The 20,290-nt window shown below is 44.5% G+C and overlaps 2 protein-coding genes across 11 annotated transcripts in view; one reads left to right on the top strand and one right to left on the bottom strand.

Annotated features, from left to right (window-relative positions):
- Positions 1-20,290, top strand: part of LOC141259288 (guanine nucleotide exchange factor DBS-like) — a 354,703-nt gene that overhangs the window by 146,476 nt on the left and 187,937 nt on the right. For all 8 annotated transcript variants that reach the window (XM_073674992.1, XM_073674991.1, XM_073674998.1 and 5 more), the window contains 2 exons: positions 3,713-3,819; positions 4,126-4,214. In XM_073674992.1, coding sequence (XP_073531093.1) covers positions 3,713-3,819; positions 4,126-4,214 — 196 coding nt within the window. The remainder of the gene's footprint in view (positions 1-3,712; positions 3,820-4,125; positions 4,215-20,290) is intronic.
- B3GNT5 (UDP-GlcNAc:betaGal beta-1,3-N-acetylglucosaminyltransferase 5) overlaps positions 7,619-20,290 on the bottom strand; it is a 34,929-nt gene continuing 22,257 nt past the window's right edge. For 2 of the 3 annotated variants that reach the window (XM_073675001.1, XM_073675000.1), the window contains exon 2: positions 7,619-12,352. In XM_073675001.1, the coding sequence (XP_073531102.1) occupies positions 11,001-12,134 (1,134 nt within the window). In that variant the 5' untranslated portion in view covers positions 12,135-12,352 and the 3' untranslated portion in view covers positions 7,619-11,000. The remainder of the gene's footprint in view (positions 12,353-20,290) is intronic. The other variant, XR_012318403.1, reaches the window with a different exon arrangement.

Below are 20,290 nucleotides of genomic sequence, written 5' to 3'. Positions count from 1 at the left end.
AGGGAGCGGTGATCATCAGTCTGGTATTGTACTACTGTCAGGCTGCAAACACTGCTCACCGCCGATACTCACCTCATCCCGGCACCTCCTGTCACTGCTCGCACTGAGCACTGTGGGAGTTTACAAGGGACAAAGTGAAGCTTGCACCATAGCTGCGGGCTTAAAAAAAATGACACCCAACTCCTCCCACAGACCTGGACAGCTCAGGGGGTGTGCCCAAGTCACAGCTGGAAGCAGCCACAATGCAGGAAATGTGGTAGGACACCAACCACAGTCACCCATTTACAGGGGCTGCCAAGTTCGAGGTGTCTGTGTCGTGCTCAGAGACTTACACACCAGCAAATGCATATGACATCCCCCAGTTGCAGAAGAAAAAGTTAATAAAAAAAAAACCTAATTAAATGAATGTATTTAATTTTGTATTAAAAATAACTGAATTATATTATTACAAAAATAATAGTTGCAGCACCTGCCCTTTAAAGAAAATACTAACCATGGTTTAAATCTACACTTAGCAAAAGAACAGCAAACAATCTGTATAAATGATACAGGGTACACAAAAATTAAAGCAATGTTATATAATTTTGTATTTACAATTGAATGCAATCTAAGCTATATTTTTTTTCTACTCACTTTTCTAAAGCTGACCGTACACAAGATAGCTGTCGGCAACCTCTCCCAACTCCCCCATACACACGAGCACTCTGTTCGGCCGAACGTTCATGTACACTGCTCAAAAAAATAAAGGGAACACTCAAATAACACATCCTAGATCTGAATGAATGAAATATTCTCATTGAATACTTTGTTCTGTACAAAGTTGAATGTGCTGACAACAAAATCACACAACATTTATCAATGGAAATCAAGTTTATTAACCAATGGAGGCCTGGATTTGGAGTCACCCCCAAAATTAAGGTGGAAAAACACACTACAGGTTGATCCAACTTTGATGTAATGTCCTTAAAACAAGTCAAAATGAGGCTCAGTATTGTGTGGGGCCTCCACGTGCCTGTATGACCTCCCTACAACGCCTGGGCATGCTCGTGATGAGGTTGCGGATGGTCTCCTGTGGGATCTACTCCCAGACCTGGACTAAAGCATCCGCCAACTCCTGGACAGTCTGTGGTGCAACGTGACATTGGTGGATGGAGCGAGACATGATGTCCCAGATGTGCTCAATCATATTCAGGTCTGGGGAACGGGCGGGCCAGTCCATAGCTTCAATGCCTTCATCTTGCAGGAACTGCTAACACACTCCAGCCACATGAGGTCTGGCATTGTCCTGCATTAGGAGGAACCCAGGGCCAACCGCACCAGCATATGGTCTCACAAGGGGTCTGAGGATCTCATCTCGGTACCTAATGGCAGTCAGGCTACCTCTGGCGAGCACATGGAGGCCTTCCAAAGAAATGCCACCTCACACCATTACTGACCCATTGCCAAACCGGTCATGCTCAAGGATGTTGCAGGCCACAGATCGCTCTCCACGGCGTCTCCAGACTCTGTCACATGTGCTCAGTGTGAACCTGCTTTCATCTGTGAAGAGCACAGGGCACCAGTGGCGACTTTCCCAATCCTGGTGTTCTGTGGCAAATGCCAAGCGTCCTGCACGGTGTTGAGCTGTGAGCACAACCCCCATCTGTGGACATCGGGTCTTCATACCACCCTCATGGAGTCGGTTTCTAACCGTTTGTGCAGACACATGCACATTTGTGGCCTGCTGGAGGTCATTTTGCAGGGCTCTGGCAGTGCTCCTCCTGTTCCTCCTTGCACAAAGGCGGAGGTAGTGGTCCTGCTGCTGGGTTGTTGCCCACCTACGGCCCCCTCCACGTCTCCTGGTGTACCGGCCTATCTCCTGGTAGCGCCTCCAGCCTTTGGACACTACGCTGACAGACACAGCAAACCTTCTTGCCACAGCTCGCATTGATGTGCCATCCTTGATGAGCTGCATTACCTGACAACTTCTGTGGGTTGTAGAGTCCATCTCATGCTACCACGAGTGTGAAAGCATAACCAACATTCAAAAGTGACCAAAACATCGGCCAGAAAGCATTGGTACTGAGATGTGGTCTGTGGTCCCCACCTGCAGAACCACTCCTTTATTGAGGGTGTCTTGATAATTGCCAATAATTTCCATCTATTGTCTATTCCATTTGCACAACAGCATGTGAAATTGATTGTCAATCAGTGTTGCTTCCTAAGTGGACGGTTTGATTTCACAGAAGTTTGATTTACTTGGAGTTATATTCTGTTGTTTAAGTGCTCCCTTTATTTTTTTGAGCAGTGTATTTTCCACGGGGGAAGAGAAGACAACTACAGTCACCTGAAAAAAACACTATTAACCTGCAGGTTAGTAGTGTTGTTAAGTTGCCCGGTGCCATCACTTAGACCTACAGTGCTGGAAAAAAAATTTTATTCCCACCTGCAGCGTTCTGGTTTCAGTCACATGGGCTCCGCTTTTTGTATAGAGAGCGGCAGCTGTAACTGCGCCCCGACATTGACTGACAGCTGGCCCTACTGCTGACCCTGCTGACAGTTAGTGCCCAGGACAAAGTCACAGCCACAGTTCACCTAACACAGAGCGGTGACTGAACCCGAGGCACCGTCCCAGTAACTGAAACCGGAACGCTGCCAGGTGGAATCAAGTTAGATCTACACTATCGGGAGGAAACTAAGTGCAGGTGCCGGGCAGTTTCAGAACACTTAACCTAGAGGTTATTACCATTTTTCCAGTGACAGTTTCCCTTTAAAGGGGTTCTGCTGTGTAACATTTTATTAAGGCTATAGACTTGCAGACTTATAAACAAACAAACTGAACTTTTACTCATGGCCTTCCTCCACTGCTCCAGTCTTTGTTGATCGACTGCAGTAATGACATTTCTACAAGGCTTGTAATCACTGCAGCCGTTCACTGGGTTCAGCCCCTTTAAGCTGCTAACCTTTAATATTCCTTTGAGATGCTTAAACTTAGAAATCATTTAGCACTAGTAACCCATATTAAAAGGGACTGACAGCTGATGAGCAATGTGTATCAGGCACTGTCTGCATGATTGCAGCCATATATATTTCAGAGAAAAACAGTTTAAAAGCCACCAGGGACTGAGCTAAATGGGAAACTAGTCAGACAGGTCCCCGGTGGCTTCTCTCCACGTGTACGTGTAGGGACAGACCTGTCCCTCTAGGGAAGCGGGCAGGAAGAAGCCACTGGGGACCCGCCTGTCCCACTAGTCACCCATTTAGCTCAATCTCTGGTGGCTTTTAAATTACTATTGCAGCATTTCAGAGTGAATACATGGCTGATCTCACACAGCCCCGATCTGATAGATGCTGCTCGTGGTTCGGGCTGCATGTATCTGCTGTCAGGTTTCTTTTAAACCATAGAGCACAGGCCTTTCGATATGATAAGGTGGACACATTTCTACAAAAGATATTGTAACACACCCTTTGCTTTAATGTTATAATCACTTTAAATATTATAATCATTAGTATATAGTTGTGTTTATGAACATATGATTTCATGGTAATGAGATTTTTGTGAATGTATTCAATCAGATAGCTAAAATTAAAACTGGAAAAAACTAGTTGCTTGATTTAGTTATAAAAGTGAATAAAAGTATCACGTGGACACATGCAAAATAAAAATAGTGGGGCTTAAACATTAGTAGTTAGGAAGTTAATAACACGCAAAATATACTCTTTTTTTTCCTAGCTACGACTCGAAGAGCTCCAGATATTCCCCCTGCACCTCCAAAGTCGCTGTCTGAAGCTGATCTGTCAAGAAAACGAAACAACAAAAAGCCAAAAGGTGGCATAAAGGTAAAGCGATATGTTTAACTACATTCTTCTTGTCATCGCTGGGTCATTTCTTACAATAGGGACAAAAGAGTTGGAAAGTAATATCTGCTGAGCTTTAGGCGGGACACAGGCTGATGCCGTAGTATTTACAGCACAGGTTCTTTTTTCATGAAGAACGTTTTAACAAAACTCTAGACCTAATTGAAAATAATCAAAGAGGCAAAACTAAAGTGCTGGGTTAGGCTTCTTTCGAGGCTTTGTGGCTCTGATTAGAGAAGGATGGAAGTGTTCACTTAATTTTTCTCTCTCATTTGCCATAAACTCTAGATTGAAGTCATGCATGAAGCAAGTCAAGGTGGGACAAGCCGATCCCTAGTGATGAGTGAAAGTGAGGAGAATCTTTGCACTAGAAAAAGGTAGGCCAATAACCGGCATGGTGATTTTTCATTTTTTTCCTTTAGCTCAAATTGGTTATTATTGACTGCCTATGTTTTGAGAAATATTGCACAATAAATACGGTATGCATACAAGGAGGCACAATTTTATAACAGAAAACATGGCAGCTTTCAATGAATGGTGGTAGAATTCTCTTTTACCAAATCTTGTATCAGATATGTCATTGTGAAATGTTTGTTTAGTGTTGACTTCTGGACTTTAGTGCATTACTTATATGTCTAGAGTCGCCATCACGAAGTTCAAGACCCCGTACATTGAAATCTTATGTGCCCCCATTGCACTAATTAGTGGGGGAGGACGTAGGGAGAAGAGAGAAAATAGCAGGGGTCTTGTAAGGTTAAGAGAGCGACATACTGTGTATATCAAACCTAGAAAATTGGTGTAAGTCAGTAATTACCTAAAAGATGTGGAAAGGATTTATCCAGGGGCTTTACACTATTCTTTTAAAAAAAAAATGCCACAGATTTTGCACAAACATTGTGACCGGTCTTTTGCATGACAAAAATTGCGATTTTTTTTTGTTCCTCCACTACTTTTCAAAAGTGGTAGGAGAAATGGCATAAGGACAGCCCCCCACACCATCGCTGACAAATGATGTATAATTTACACCAGAAATTTGCAGAATTTATAGCATATATCTGAACGATCATACAAAAGAAAACCTAACCAGCACCTCAAACAGAATAAATCAAGATTAAACAGGTGCAAGCTTCCATGACTGCATAATGTCCATGCAACACCGTGTGTATTAAAAGTGCAAAATTTTTGAGAGATCAAGAGGGTAACTGGTGGTTGTACATGGAAAAAGAAAGGCAGCACACCCAAAATAAAGAACAGCATATATCAATAGGGAGTCATTTCTATACAGCAATAAGATACCGACAGCTATACTGGTCTATGAGATACAGCACTAGTGAACAGATCTCTGAAGAAAAACGGTCATGCTTCAAGGTGCAGAGATGGAGTGGGATATATAAATTGCTGGTGCAAAATCTAGTTGCATGGTCAGCACTTAGAGTAATATGCTGTGACTGAAGACACCCAGAACTGAGTGGTATCCACCATGACGCGTGTTACACCACCTCCTGACGAAGGCAATCGCAAAAACGAGCGTCGGAGTCGAAGGTGGGGGGAGGGGACGAAGTGTAATAATAATAATAATCTTTATTTATTTATATAGCGCCAACATATTCAGCAGCGCTTTACAATTCAGCAGAGAATTCAGCTTCCTTCCTCACTTAAGATATATAACAGGTTTTTTTTTACATTCGCCTGCACTATTAACTTATACAAAGTGTGTTGAAATTCAGTTCCTTTTTAGGCTATGTGCCCACAATGCAGAAATGCTGTGGATTTTTCCCGAGCGTTTCTGCATCTCCCTGACAGAAAAACGCATGTGGATTTTACATGCGTTTTTTTGCCAGGTAGAAGCGTTTGTGAAGCGTTTTGAACATGCGATTTCGCATGCGGGTTGTCAAGCGCTTTTAGCATCACTTGGAAAAGTGCTTGACAACTTGGTCACACTATATAAATCCATACAACCGGCATGGATTTATATAGCGTGACCAAGTTACAATGCTGCAACTGTAGCATCAATAGTTAAAAAACAACAACAAAAAAAAAAAAACAACAACAACAAAAAAAACAACAACATTATACCCACCTTCCGATGGCCCCCGGTCTCCTTCTCCGGTGCATCCGGTGTCTTCGGCGGCTCACAGTGGTGTAAAAGGACCTTCCATGACGTCATTTAGTCATGTGACAGGTCACGTGACCTATCACATGACTAAATGACGTCATGGAAGGTCCCGTTACCACAGCGAGCACCCGAAGAGCCAGCAGCACTGCCGGGAGCAGACAGGGGGCCATCAGAAGGTAAGTATATATTTATTTTTTATTTTAATTTTTTAAACTACAGGTACTATGGTACCCGGGTCTGGAGGAGTCTCCTCTTCTCCAGACCCGGGTACCATCCGTGCATTGAATCGCATAATATCCGCATGTGTACGTGTTGTCATGCGGATGTTATGCGGTCCAATGCAAGTCAATGGCGGCTAAAACACCGCAATACCGCAAAAATTAATGGACATGCTTCGTATTTTTCCGCAATGATAATCCACAGCATGTGCACAGCACATGCGGATTATCATTGCGGACCATTGCAGACCTATTACTGAGCGTTTTTTAAGTGCTTCCGCGGCGGAAATTGCTTAAAAAACGCATTGTGGGCACGCAGCCTTAACGTTTACAGTTTGTTACAAAACAAAATACAGCCATGTTTATTTGTGTCATTAGTAGTTAAGTAGCTTTTAGTTATGCAGACATATGTTCTTTAGAACCTACAGATTTTGGCGAAGGTGTGGGAGGGTTGTTACCTACCTCAGTTGGATCCTGTGAATTCTTAAGTTCTGTCTATCTACTGAGTGTGCTGCTGTGATGTGTGTTCTCAGGCAAACAGATGTCTTCACTATGCCGTCACAGCACACTTCACACATACACACAGCTCGGCTGAGTGTTCATGTATTTTTCACGGGGAAAGAAGAAACCCACTACCAGACTCCTTTGGCAGTGGCTTATCTCCCGTGAAAACAAAAGGATTTGTCAGTTGGTCCTCCAGTCCCATCGAGATCAGCGGGTTCAGACGACTCATCTAATGTCTACAGGAGTTATCGGATTTAATTTTTTTTTTTTTTTTATTAAGCCATTAGCTTTGCAGACTAAGGCTACGTCCACACGATCCGGAGCAGACTGCGGCCCCGAGCCTGCGGACGAGCCACCTCCGGCTTCCGCTCATTATGCAAATGAGCGGCGGCTGTTTTTTTTTTGTCCTCACAAGCAGGCTTTCCCCATACAGATTAGGTCTATGGGGAAAGCCCGCATGTGGACTCGCAGGAGAAATTGACATGCTGCGGTCTGGAAAGACGCACCTCATATCAATTTCCGCGGGTGTGCCACAGACACATAGTGGGTATGGGATTTGTATAAATCCCATCCACTATGCTGTAACATCTGGTCACTGCGGACTGCACGCTGCGCACTTGCGCTGCATCCAATCCGCAGTGAACACTGATCGTGTACACAAACCCTTATACATCTACAGACTTCGGAGAAGGTCAGGCAGAGGGGAAGGGTTTATTTTCCTCTATTGGATTCTGTGAACTTTCTAGGTTTTCTCTTATCTACTGAGATGGAAGGCTCATCTTGCATCTTGTGTTAGCCAGATATTTTTTATTAAAATTTCCAATGGGCAGGGACAAAAGAAACTGCCAGCAGCTGGTAGGAGAGAAAAAGACAATGCCCCTAAAATACATAACAATTTCCACTAAACTCCCATGCAGCAAAAAAAGTGAATACTTCAAAGCCATTTTTCTAAATCATATTTATTGAAAACTGTTAGAAAGAAAAAAACTTTACAAAAATAGCTGAAATTATTTCTAAAATGCAGCAAAAAGCATTAATATAAATAACATACAAAATTAATAATATACAAAGGAAAAAAAAAAATCACACATGTTACTCATCCCATGTTACCTAGGACAATGGTCATATTTATTAACATGGTGGATAGAGGAAAGAAGTATGATAGCTTTAGCAACTAGACATAACATTCTAGGATACTCATATGGTATATCCATACGTAATCCATGTTTTACTACAAACTAATGTGTGCTTTTCAAGAGCAGCAGCATTTGAGCACCTTGTTTTGTAATTTTCAGAGATGGACAACGGGGCTGGCATGCGCTCCATTTTTGCTCGATAATACCTGGAAGATTACGGTGAAAGATTAGGGGTGTTTGTACCTATAGTGGTAGCGTGCTGCAAAGCAAAGACCTGCTATGTGGTTTCTATAGGTATGACAGTGAAACCATGTGGGTTTTTTACTGGATAAACTGTTGCTGGAAACCAGATCAATTCATGGTACAAATATGTGCAGTTTTGCATTGTTATTCTTTGCCTGCGTGGCCCAGTACCACTACATACACCCTAAATCTGTGTTCACACTGTAAACTATATTGTTCTACACAAAGAAGTAGAGTCTCAACTGAGAAAATCTACTGGAGGATTTATCTAAAGTTTGAGAAGAGTCACAGCAGCAGAACAAGTTTTCCAGGTCTGCATTGGATAGGTCCCAAGCAGATAAACAGTGCCCGCCTAGGTCCTTTTATCAAGATTAGTCACCACAAGGTGCAGAACAGTGCTACAGTTCAGGCCAGTTTACATTGTAAGCCTTCATAACTAAGAATAAATAACCATTTTCATTGCCATAGAAAAATAAATGTATTTTTGAACAGACCTGCTGTATTTCACGCTACTCTCACATTGACAAGCAATTGCCAATTGAGATATAAAAGCTCTATTAACAAAAACAACAAATATAAAGAGGAACAGGATTTCATAAAATGTATCAGCTAGTGAGAGCTCAGCAGAAAGCAGACAGACCTAAATAAAATATGCCAACCTTGGAAGACTGACGTGTATCTACTGAACATCAACTTCAGAAACTAAAAAACCGGGGCAACACTACAAGCTCAATAATTGCTATATCCTCCTCTACTAAGGCCTCATGTTCAGAACTATTACGGCTCTTTACAACGCTGTAGTATCTCATCAATAGAATGCTGAAGGCTCGTTCGCTACCTCATTATGTGCCCGATTTCATAAAATGGCATATGGAGGTATTTGTACTATCGAGCCATTAACACTCCATGTGATGCAATATTATATATCCTCCCCTAGACCTATGGATTATTACAGAGGTGTTCTTCCCTGGAGCCATTACATGGATTATTATAGACTATGGGTGAGCAATGTCAAAATACAAGGTCTGTGACCATGGCTTGTTTCTGGTATGCACAGAGATTTAAGAAAAGTGTACACACACACTAAGGTGCTCTGTTTAACTTCTCCAGTGATCCTTATTCCATGATAAAGAAGGAGTTTTACAGCCCCAACGGCTGATAATATAAGGAATAATGCTCAATTTACCAGTCCACAGATACAACCAGGCCAATGCCTTCCCAGTCCCCAGCTGGTCTCCACTTACCTGGCTCCAGCAATGACAAGGCATGTTGATACCAATAGGCCAGTGATCAGCTGCAGCGGTCACATGTTGAGATGACAATATCGCTGTAGTCAGGTAAACAGAGACCTGCAGTGATCAGAATTGGCAGTGGAATGGTAAAGCAAGTTGATTTTGTTTTGTTTTTTTTCACCATCGATGGCAGTTTGAAAACCCCTTTAAAAAAAAGAAGAGATATCTTTTGGCTATCAAATAAAGAATTGTCATTTGCCAACTAAGTGTAAAGATAGAAAAATAATGACTAATATATATTTATAACATGCTCATTTGCAACCACATGGAAGCATAAGACTGAGGGTAACACCAACTGGGTTAAAAATAAAAGTAAAAAAAAAATCCTATTTCACGAACAACTCATGGTGTGCAGCCGACACAGCTATCCACTTGCCAGAGAAATGCTAATCCTGTGATCTTCACATGAGTCAGAGGTATATTAAAACATCATGCAGTCAGCAGCAGATGCCAGAGAGCGGTGGGACCTCTGCCCTTCTGTGACACTTTCTGCTTACATGGCTTGTAAAATGCAAAACAAAGCAGTCGTGCCTTCATCATAGTCCATCCACACAATGCAGAGGCTCAGACAAAATCATGTATAAAAAGGCAACAGTTTTCATTCATTAGAAAAGACTTCAACAAAAGAGAAACTTTCATATGATAGAAAAAGGCAACAGTGTAAGGCCATTTACAGTATCCACAACTAGAAGTGTGAAAGGTAGTAAGGGAACAGAAGACAGAAAGCAAAAGGTTTCCAGTAATACAAAGTATATTTTAGATAATCTATTGCAGTTTTTGCAAAAAAGCTTCAACAAGGAAGTTAAAGCTGCTGAATACTGATCTTACATAAAGGTTACAGGAACAGAAAGGACGTTCAGAAGAAGTATTGTTTGGTTACTGTGGTTGTCTGGGACTTTAACATTGATGGCCTATCCTCAATGTCTGATCAGCTAGGGTGCGACTCCTGGCACCCCCGCCGATCATCTGTTCCCCATGTCTCCGGAACTGCTCAGTTACGGTGCTGCACACCACAGCTCCATCGACGGAATAGCGTCCGCAGCCGGGTACCATATATCTGCCACCTATTCAAATCTATAGGGGTGTGGATGTGCAGTACCCGGCCACTATTCTATCGATGGAGCTGTGCACCTCCGTAACTAAGCAGTTCCAGCCGCGCCACACCAGGAACAGCTGATCGGTGAGGGCGCGGATGTTACACCCCCACTGATCGGATATTGATGAGCTATTCTAAGGAGAGGCCATCAATGTTAAAGTCCCAGACAACCTCTTTAAAATAAAAACAATGTTGTTGGGCATCAGATATAGCCTTCTAATTGCTAGTGGGATGTATAGAGAGTATCCATAACTAAATCTCCATAAACACCCAACTGAGCAAACAAAAATTACATTTATGCTCATCAACAAAAAATTCTTCAGCAGTGTAGTAGAGTGATCTGCAAGATTTCCTAGTCATGCCCTTTTTTTCATAAATGCCATAAATATGAAATAGCATAATCAACTCCATGGTAAAGAAAGCGTGAAAAATATGACACTGTCACAAGGAGGGGTCACAAACCAAACGGCATTTCAGAAAATATTATAGCTTGAAAATCAATAGTGGGATTGGGCACAAAAATACAATATTTTAGTTAATAGATCATTTCTTCAAGTATTAGGACCATGCTGCAGAACATGGATATGTATCCACGTATCGAATCCTACAAAGGAGCATCATATTTACTAATCTACAGTAAGCATCGCCCCAGAAGCCAGATGTCAATTCCTTCACTTTTGGTTCTGTGGCTTGCTTCCATAGATAATGAAGATCATCTAGATGTCCATGGGAAGTCATCATTCTGTTATAGATGCATTGGTGATAAGGGGCCTTTCCTTCCCCTGAAAAGAAATGATGATACTGAGGCACAACTCCCACCTTATTGGCACAAATTCCCATAAAAACATCATCTATGTATAGACTGGTATTTAAAGTTTGTGAGGCTTCGTACACTTTAGCGGCCACATCCTGAGAAACAACATAGGCAGCCCCAGCGGTGTAATCAGGGTAGGATGACCACTGATACATTTCATAAGGCACATAATACTTGCTATTTTTGTTCCTAACGGGAGGCGACCCACGGTGGACTCTACCAATCCAGAAGTCCTGGACGCCAATTCGGTCCAAACCTTTCAAGTAGGAAACCAGATTGGGTGTATGAATAAAAATGTCATCATCTGCCGTCATTATAAATTTTGCATTGGGACAGTATGCATTCACCCATCCAAACTGCAGAAGAAACTTCAACGTTAAGTTATGGAAAGTGTCCAGAAAGTCTTGTTGTACCAAGTCATTATACACTTTGTTTTCATTTTCAAGTTGCTTTTGGAGCAAATTGCGTTTTGTAGGGTCTCTGTCTACCCCAAGGGCAAACATAACTTTAATGTTGGCATCATATTGGGAACGTATATATTCCACATTACCCCATGTCCGCCTTATTGCATCCCGGCGTCTTCGGTTCTCCGGTGATGTTTTTACAAAGAGAAGAAGGAGCACATCTTCATTCCGACATTTATCCTTGTTGCTGATCAAGTAATTGTAGCCGTGTCCTTCAGATTTATCCCGTACTATAGTCAGGCTGTCATTCACAAAATCATAGCTATTAACGAGGTATCTGTAAGAGTAGGATTTGATGTGGTTCACAACATCATTGTCATCCTGAACCCACATGAGCATTAAGGACATGACAAAACAACTTGCCAAAACCTGTAAAAACTGGCATCTTTTAAGCCGCCTAGTACTAATAAACATTCTGGGAAACTGGGAATCTTGCAGACTGAAAAATGTCTGATCAATTCATGAAGTTTTATTCAGAAAGGTTTGCAACTGAGAAAAAATTGTCATTTTAAGTGCAGGTCATAAATCAAGACATCATAGGGCCACATCTCTTCAATCCACCGATCTGTCTCAGCAGCTGTATGGAGGTTGGTGTAGTCATCCAGACAGAATAGCAGAATAAGCACCACCACCTGAAAAAGAAAAAAAAACAAAGCAAAACCATCAATAACTTTCTACTTTGCATCCATTTTTGATTAGATTGTAATAGAACTCCCTTTTTAAATTTACTGGATCTATTACAAATGTATGGCAACTGGACATGTGAGCAGAACTCAAAACTGAAGAGCACACAAAAGTTTGAGGAAAACTCCACCATACTATTGGTGTTTGGTCCATAAGTACCTTTTTGCCTATATACAACTAGATGTGAGGGCTGTCTTATAGAAGAGATATTGATAACTGGAGGACCACAGAGGATCGTCCAATGTTGAAGTTGATACTTGTCCAGTAATATAGTGTACGGTTTCACTACATTTTTTCCCCAGGAACCCAGCTGTTGGAAATGGCATTTAGAAGCATTAAGCAGCTTGTTTTACATTGTAATAGATGCAAGCTACAAAAGCCTTTAGCTGTCTAAATATATTTTTTATTGAGCAGTTTGCAAAAACTACACATGTATCATGAGAACAGGACCCAGATGCTCAGACACTGTTCATGTATCCTGTGTGAATAGATGACCAGTTATAATTGTGGGACAACCCTTTTACATTTAAAGGGAATCTGTTACCACTAGTTATAAGCACGTATGTTCTGTTAACCCTTTCGGCTCGGGTGCTCGCTGAGTATCTTCAGCAATACTAAGAAAATCCTGAAAACATGATCTGTTGGGGGCCATGAGGACTGGAGTTTGGGAAACACTGATATAATCCATTGCATTGTAGCTCTGGCATGATTTTTAGGATCGTTGTCCTGATGGAAGGTGAATATACGCTGCAGTCTCAAGTCTTTTGCAGCCGCTAACAGCTTTTCCTCCCGGATTACCCTGTATTTAGCTCCATCCATTTTCCCATCTGACCATCTTCCCTATACCTGCTGAAGAAAAGCATCCCTACAGCATGCTACTACCAGCAGCATGCTTGAATGCTACAAATAGCTTGGAAAGCGCTTGACAACCCGCATGCGGAAATGCATGTGAAGAACGCTTCACATCCGCTTGTCCCTGGCAGGAAAAACGAATGTACAATCCGCATGCGTTTTTTCTGCCAGAGAGATGCAGAAACGCTCAGGAAAAATCTGGAGCATTTCTGCATCGTGGGCACATAGCCTAAGACTTGTGGTGAAGTGTACACTACTTCGCTCCATATCTGATTAACTAACCCCTTCACAACATATGACGTACAGTTACGTCATATGTTGTATCCCTACCTTTGATGTGGACTCGCACAGTGAGCCTGCATATTTCCTGGCACATAATGACTGATTTAATCAACCATCATCTGCCTCAAACAGCCGTGGGTGGAGCACAGCAGACCTGATGGATCTCAGACAGTGGCATTAAACAAGTGCCAGAGGGGAAATTAATCATTCCACGAGCCCATCGGCACACCCGTGACGTGAACCCTCGTATATGACATTATGATAATCCTGTGAGCGTTTAGCTAGCGTTCATAGGATTTTTTTATTTTAGCTATACATTAGCAGCACTATGCATCAGCATTGCTATGTTAAGCATGATTGGTTTATAAGTCCGATAAAAGGACTAACAAGTATGGTATAAAGTGACAAAAAAGGTTTTTAAAATACGAGAATAAATACAAAAAGTTCAAATCACCCCTTTTGACCCATTAAAAATAAAATACACATTTGATATCGCTGCGTTCGGAACAGTCTGATGTATCAAAATAAAATATAAATTAATATGATAATTGGTAAACGGTATAAAAAGAATAAAGAATCAAAAACACCAGAATTACAGTTTTTTGGCTGCAATAAAATACAATAAAGAGGCAATCAAACATCGCATCTACCCCAAAATGATTTCGGCAAAAAATTCAGCTCAGGGCCCAAATAATGAGCCCTCACAGAGCCCCATATCCCGGAAATTGAAAACGGCAGTAAAAGCAAAAATAATTTTTTTCCTACAAATTTCCGAATTTTTTCCCACCACAAATAAAATAAATAAAAACACACTATACATGTTTGGTCTCTGCGTAATCGTACTGACCTTGAAAATCATATTGCTAGGCAAGTTTTACCATATAGTGAACATAGTAAATAAAAAAATAAAAAACAAATTGTGGATTTTTTTTTTCCTATTTCAATGCACTTGAAATTTTTTTCCTCGTTTCCAGTGGATCATATGATAAAATGAATGGCGTCATTCAAAAGAACAATTCGTCCCGCAAAAATACAAGCGCTTGTACGTCTATGTGGATGGAAAAATGTTATGGCTCTTCGAAGAGGAGGAAAAGATCCTGAAAATAGCCTGGTCATGAAGGGCTTAAGAGGCATCAGCCTTTTAATGAATCAGGCACCTCTTGTTCCATTCCGCCCTCTCATTAAGACTGGCATGAAAAAAGCTAGTCTTGGTTAACTGGGGCCTTAAAGGGAATCTGTCACCCCGTGGCACTTATCTGACCTCTACTATGGGCATACAGGTGATAGAAATGTAAATCTATACTTACCTGTATGGCCCATATTAGAGGTCAGATTGCAGAGAAATGTCTTTTTATTCAGTCAAGTTTCTGATGCTTGTAGACCCGGGGCCCTGAAGAAAGAAATCCCCGCCTCTTGTGGTAATTATAATGTGTCCCACCTCCCCTGCATGTCACAGTGCCCGGATCTGGCCGTGGCAACTGCACATCACAGGGCACTGTGACATGCAGGGGAGGGGGGACACATTGTAATATGCCACAGACCGCTCCAGCAGTGTACACAAGGCCCTGCTTTGGAGCCCTACAGGCCGTCAGGATGTTTGGTGGCTGCTCCAGTGTCTAAGTTCCATATCATTTCTGTGCCTGGAGCCCCTGCCTTTCATTAGTGCAGTGACTGAGAGTGCTGGAGATGAGCATTTGATGTGGTAGGTATTCATAATATGTAACTGATATGTTTCTAATGGGGATTGTCCAGTAATAATTGTGTTTGTGTGATGTGAACACTGTGCTCATTAAATTAAGATCAAAACAGCATGAAAAACTGAATGAGTGTGAAAATACAGCAATTTATTGTGGTGGTCACATGAGGAGAGGAGACAGATGTCAACGACTTAACTCTTTATGGATAGCACACAAAGGTGCAAAAACAGACGTCTGAGTGAGGCCTAAGTACAGGTGTACTGCTGCCACTAAAAAAAAAAATAATAATAATATATAAAATAAAATATGATAATTTTGGAGGAGGAGGGGGGGGTATTTTTTAATGTCTCTCTTAGTTTTTTTTTTTTTGCTTTGCCAAGTATGCTGCAGCCAGATTTTTCTTGGAACGGGTTTTCCAGGTTTAAATGCTTGTACTGATTCAGGAAACTTCAGCTCTCCAAAACTGCCCTGGTTTTCGTTAACAGGCTTCAGCAGTGATGTCATGACGACACTGCATGTGATCCATCACTCGGTCAGTGGTCTCACGCTGTCTACCTCGTCATGACCACTGATCCCAGGGATTGGCAACAGCGGTCATATGCACTGGAGTCATGACATCACCACTGCAGTCTGTCAGAGACGGGCGTAGTGATGGAAAAGTAGTTCTGGACCATATCTGCAAGCCTATGGGCAAATAAGGCTATGAGCACACGATGCTGATTTGGTGCGTTTTTTTTCGGTGCGGAAATGCAGCAGAAACGCATTGCACATCTTATCCCATGACTTCCTATCACATTTTGAAAGTTCTGTGCACATGGTCAGGATTTTTTCTGCGCTGATTTTAGGTGCAGAAAAAAACGCAGCATGACCATTTCTTGTGTGTTTCCGCATGCCTATACAATACATTGGAAAAACGCATGGCAAATCCGCAAGTAAAAACGCTTAAAAAACGCGTGTAAAATCCGAATGCGTTTTTTCTGCCAAGGACATGCACAAATGCTCCAGAAAATTTCTGCTTCATTTCTGCATCGTGGGCACATAGCCTGACAATGAATCCTGGACAACCTGTTTAAGTGGTGAGGGTCATGACAAAGTAAGGCAAAGTTCACCAAACCTAGCATTTCACAACGCTGTTTTTCCTTGATGGGTGGTTGTGACAAACATGATGGCCCACATACATTCTATGGGCTAAGGCTGATTTATAGTCCCCGTCTGGTCCTGGACCCAAAGATTACATTTATGCATCACAAATGCACGCATCAGATTCCTCACATACATAAGTTAATACCTTCCAGAGGACTTATGTGGCACCCCAGGGGTCTGGTTTCCACAGTAATAGCAGTATTACGTCTGTGAGCAGGTGGGAGGTCTCCTGGGCAGGAATCCTAAGCATGCCACACCTCCTGCCCAGTCCTGGGAGGGGAAGAACTTCCCCTACATAAACTGGGGCTGAGGCAGGGTTAGAGAGAGGAGTTCCAGACAGAGACGGAGTCTGGTCTGGACACGCAGAAACAGGGACAGATAGACATCAGGAGCTCTGTAGGAGCCAAGGAGAAGCGCCAGTGGCTGGAGCTGTGCAGAGCTCGCCCTGGGAGAAGGTACTAAAACCGGACACAGGAGTCCGAGGCTGTGGGGACTAAGATATACCCAGCAGCAGAATCCATCCGGCAGGGGATTCCAGGTCCTCTGGCCATAAAAGCCCGGAGGCTCAGTCACAACGAAGGGACCAGCACCGCCATCCCGGAGCGGAGGCTAACAGGAGGCCCCAGGTCACCAGCCATACGGGTGAGCACCACACGGTATACCCAGGGACGTGGGCTACTTGTAACCGCCGAAAGCAGGGTAGCCAGGAAGGGTACAGACTAACGGGAAGGCCTACAACTCCACCTGGCCAGGGGAACTCCGGCTTACTCGCAGACTATCCAGGCCCCAACTACTAGCCAGTACTCCCGGGGGAATTTGCCTTGTACCATCAGTAAAGGCCCTGAACTGTACCCTCGCTTCTCTGTGCTTCCTTGTCGCACCGTTAGTGCTGGGACATCCACACCATCACTCCCAACATCACCCACATCCGCTGCCCTGAGGCCATACCTCTCCCGTTGGGGGTTATATCAACATTGCTGCACACCTATACCACCGGCCTCAGCGGTCTGCCCTGCAGCGGCGGTTTCATAACCGCATTCAACGGGTGGCGTAGTCTGACACTAATACCATCATACCAATAACTGCCACTTAGTTTGACCACCCTGGGCGCGGACCGGGTCACCGCAACACGAAGACTACTACCCCCATCGGATCCGGCTCCGGGTATCCCCCGCGCGCATGCGCGCCGCACTACAGCACTGGCCCAGGGGGTGAGTCAACTTTGGCGTAGTCGGCAGGATTACGTGCCCGCAACCACCGGGTACTGCGTGCCTGAAAAAAGAGACTTTTATACTTACCTGTGGTGAAGTTTCCCGCCGTCCGGAGTCGTTTCCCGCCATCTGGAGCGATTCCCGCCATCCGACGCCATCTTCTGCCTTCTTCCCGCCATCCGTGGAGTTTTCCCGCCATTGGACGCCATCCTGAGGGCGCCGCGCGGGAAGAAGAGGGGCGTGGACTCCGAAAGCCCGCGAGAACTGAAGCCCCGCCTCACGTCCGGACGTTGCGTAAGGTCCTGGAAGGAGCCCAGCAGACGCCGACGTCACAGGAGCGCGACGGAAGGTCCTCAACCCTGACGATCCACTGCGGAGCCGCGGCCTACGGAAGAGGATCATCGCAAGGTAGGCCACGGTCCACTAGGGGGGAGGAGGATGTCGGATACGGAGGAGAGCTTCACCGCCACAGCCGCCGCCAGCGCCACCGCTGCTGCGGTCATGCCTTTCACCATGCCCTATATCCCGGGGGCAGCCTGGCTACCCCAGTACTCACATACCCTAAATGACTTCAGAGAAAGGCTGGATAGCCTCTTCCAGGTGTATCCCCTCACGGAGGCGCAAAAAGTGAGCATCCTGGTGGCCCAATTAATCGGGGCAGCCCAAAGGGAGGTAAAGTCCTGGCCACCTGGGAGGAAGAGGACTGTCAGAGACATACTAACCCGGCTGAAAGACACATTTGACACCCGCACCTCAGCCGAAATAAAACTAAGATTTTATGGGTGCAAACAACGGGCACATGAGAGTATAAGAGACTATGCTCTAAGCCTACAAGAGGCCCTGAGAGCCATTAAGCAGGCAGACCCTGACAGAGTGGGAAATGAAGATAAGCTGTTGACTGAACAATTCATTGAGGGTCTACTGTGCAATGCCCACCGAACCCAGTTGCGGGCAATGGCCTTACAGGACCCTGACCTGGACTTTGCACAGTTCAAGGACAGAGCCATCCGGGTGCTCCGAGAACCGGCACCAGGTGGCGCTGTGACCCACAGGCGCCCTGCTATCACTTATCACCAGGAGACGGCGCCCTTGTCTGCAGGGCCTGTGGGAGCTGATGCGCAGGCTTTAAACAGTGACCCGGCTACAGACCTGCACCATCAGGTCCAAGAGCCGCGCTAACCCGAACTGTGCAGTCTTTACAGGTTTCTACTGCAGGGAAGATCGAGCTGGCATCTGGACCGGAGGACATCCCGTGGCGCCGGCCAAGGAGGACCCCACCGGCCAGAGGAAGACCCAGCGATCGATACAACGAGGACGGACGACCTATTTGCCGCCGCTGCAATCAACCTGGACATGTGGCAAGGTACTGTCATTTAAACGGGCACAACCTGGGGTAGAGGGCCAACCCCCAGGCATAAGACCATCAGGCCCATCAAACTGGCGTGATAAATACGTAGGGGGACGTCCAATCTTGCCTGTGGTACTGGATGGCATTCCTATGAGTGCCCTACTAGACACTGGGTCACAGGTCACCACCATCCCGTACGTGCTCTTCAAGCAGTACTGGAATGATTCGGACATAACCCGCTACCCAGACGACGACCTGAGTATCATCGCCAGCAATGGTCAGCCCGTGCCGCAGGTGGGATTCAAGGAGGTGACCATTAAAATCGGTAAAGTCGAACTGGCGGCACAAGGACTGATTATAGTGGACATAGACCGTCATGAGAGTCACCCTAGAATCACCCTGGGAACCAATGTAATTGAAAATTGTCTTGCAGAGGTGATTCTCATTTTACAGCAGGTTGCCAAGAACGCCAGTTCCGGCCAGCAGCGTGTGCTCCAAAAAGAGATCCGGGCACTGATGAAGCGGCAACAGGTGGAACTATCTGGTGGTGAGATAGGTAGCGTGAGAATGTGTGACCCGTTCCCTATTGCCATGCCCCCAAAAAGTGAGATGATTTGGTGCCGGGCAGCAATTGGTCTAAGAGGTAGAGACTACCAAGCAATGGTAGAACCCGTCTACTCAGACAGTAGGCCCACCATTTTGACAGCACGGGGGGTGGTCGATGTACGCCATGGGAGGGTGCCCGTTCGCATCATAAATATCGGTGAGAGAGAAGTACACCTGCCCCGGTATGCCACGCTAGCTAAATTGTTCACCATAAACCAGAATTCTGTACAGGCCGTGGAACCCTTGCCTCCATCTCAACCAGAGGAAGGTAACGGCTCTAAGAAACCAGTGGAGGACTGGTGTCAGCAACTACATCTGGGTACTGACTCCACTCCCTCACACCAGAAACAAGGAGTCTATCGGGTGGTTCAAGAGTACGAGAGAGTGTTTAGTAAACACCCGTTAGACTTCGGGCGAGTAAAGGGGGTAGAACACCACATCCCCACGGGAGACCATCCTCCCATAAAGGAGAGATACCGACCCGTACCCCCTGCACACTACCAACACGCCAAGGGGATGCTTAGAGACATGAAGGAGGCTGGGGTAATCAGGGACAGCTGTAGCCCCTGGGCAGCTCCACTAGTCTTAGTGAAAAAAAAGGACAACACTATGAGAATGTGTGTAGACTACAGGAAGGTCAACCGTATCACACACAAAGATGCGTACCCGTTACCAAGGATAGAAGGGTCCTTAGCTGCATTAAAATCTGCTAACTTCTTCTCTACTTTGGATCTCACTAGCGGGTAC

This window comes from Phyllobates terribilis, unplaced genomic scaffold (genome assembly GCF_046119375.1).
Source record: "Phyllobates terribilis strain yellow unplaced genomic scaffold, ASM4611937v1 Scaffold_3__8_contigs__length_932513732, whole genome shotgun sequence".
Classification (NCBI taxonomy): Eukaryota; Metazoa; Chordata; class Amphibia; order Anura; family Dendrobatidae; genus Phyllobates; species Phyllobates terribilis.
This window is presented reverse-complemented; position numbering and strand designations above follow the sequence as displayed.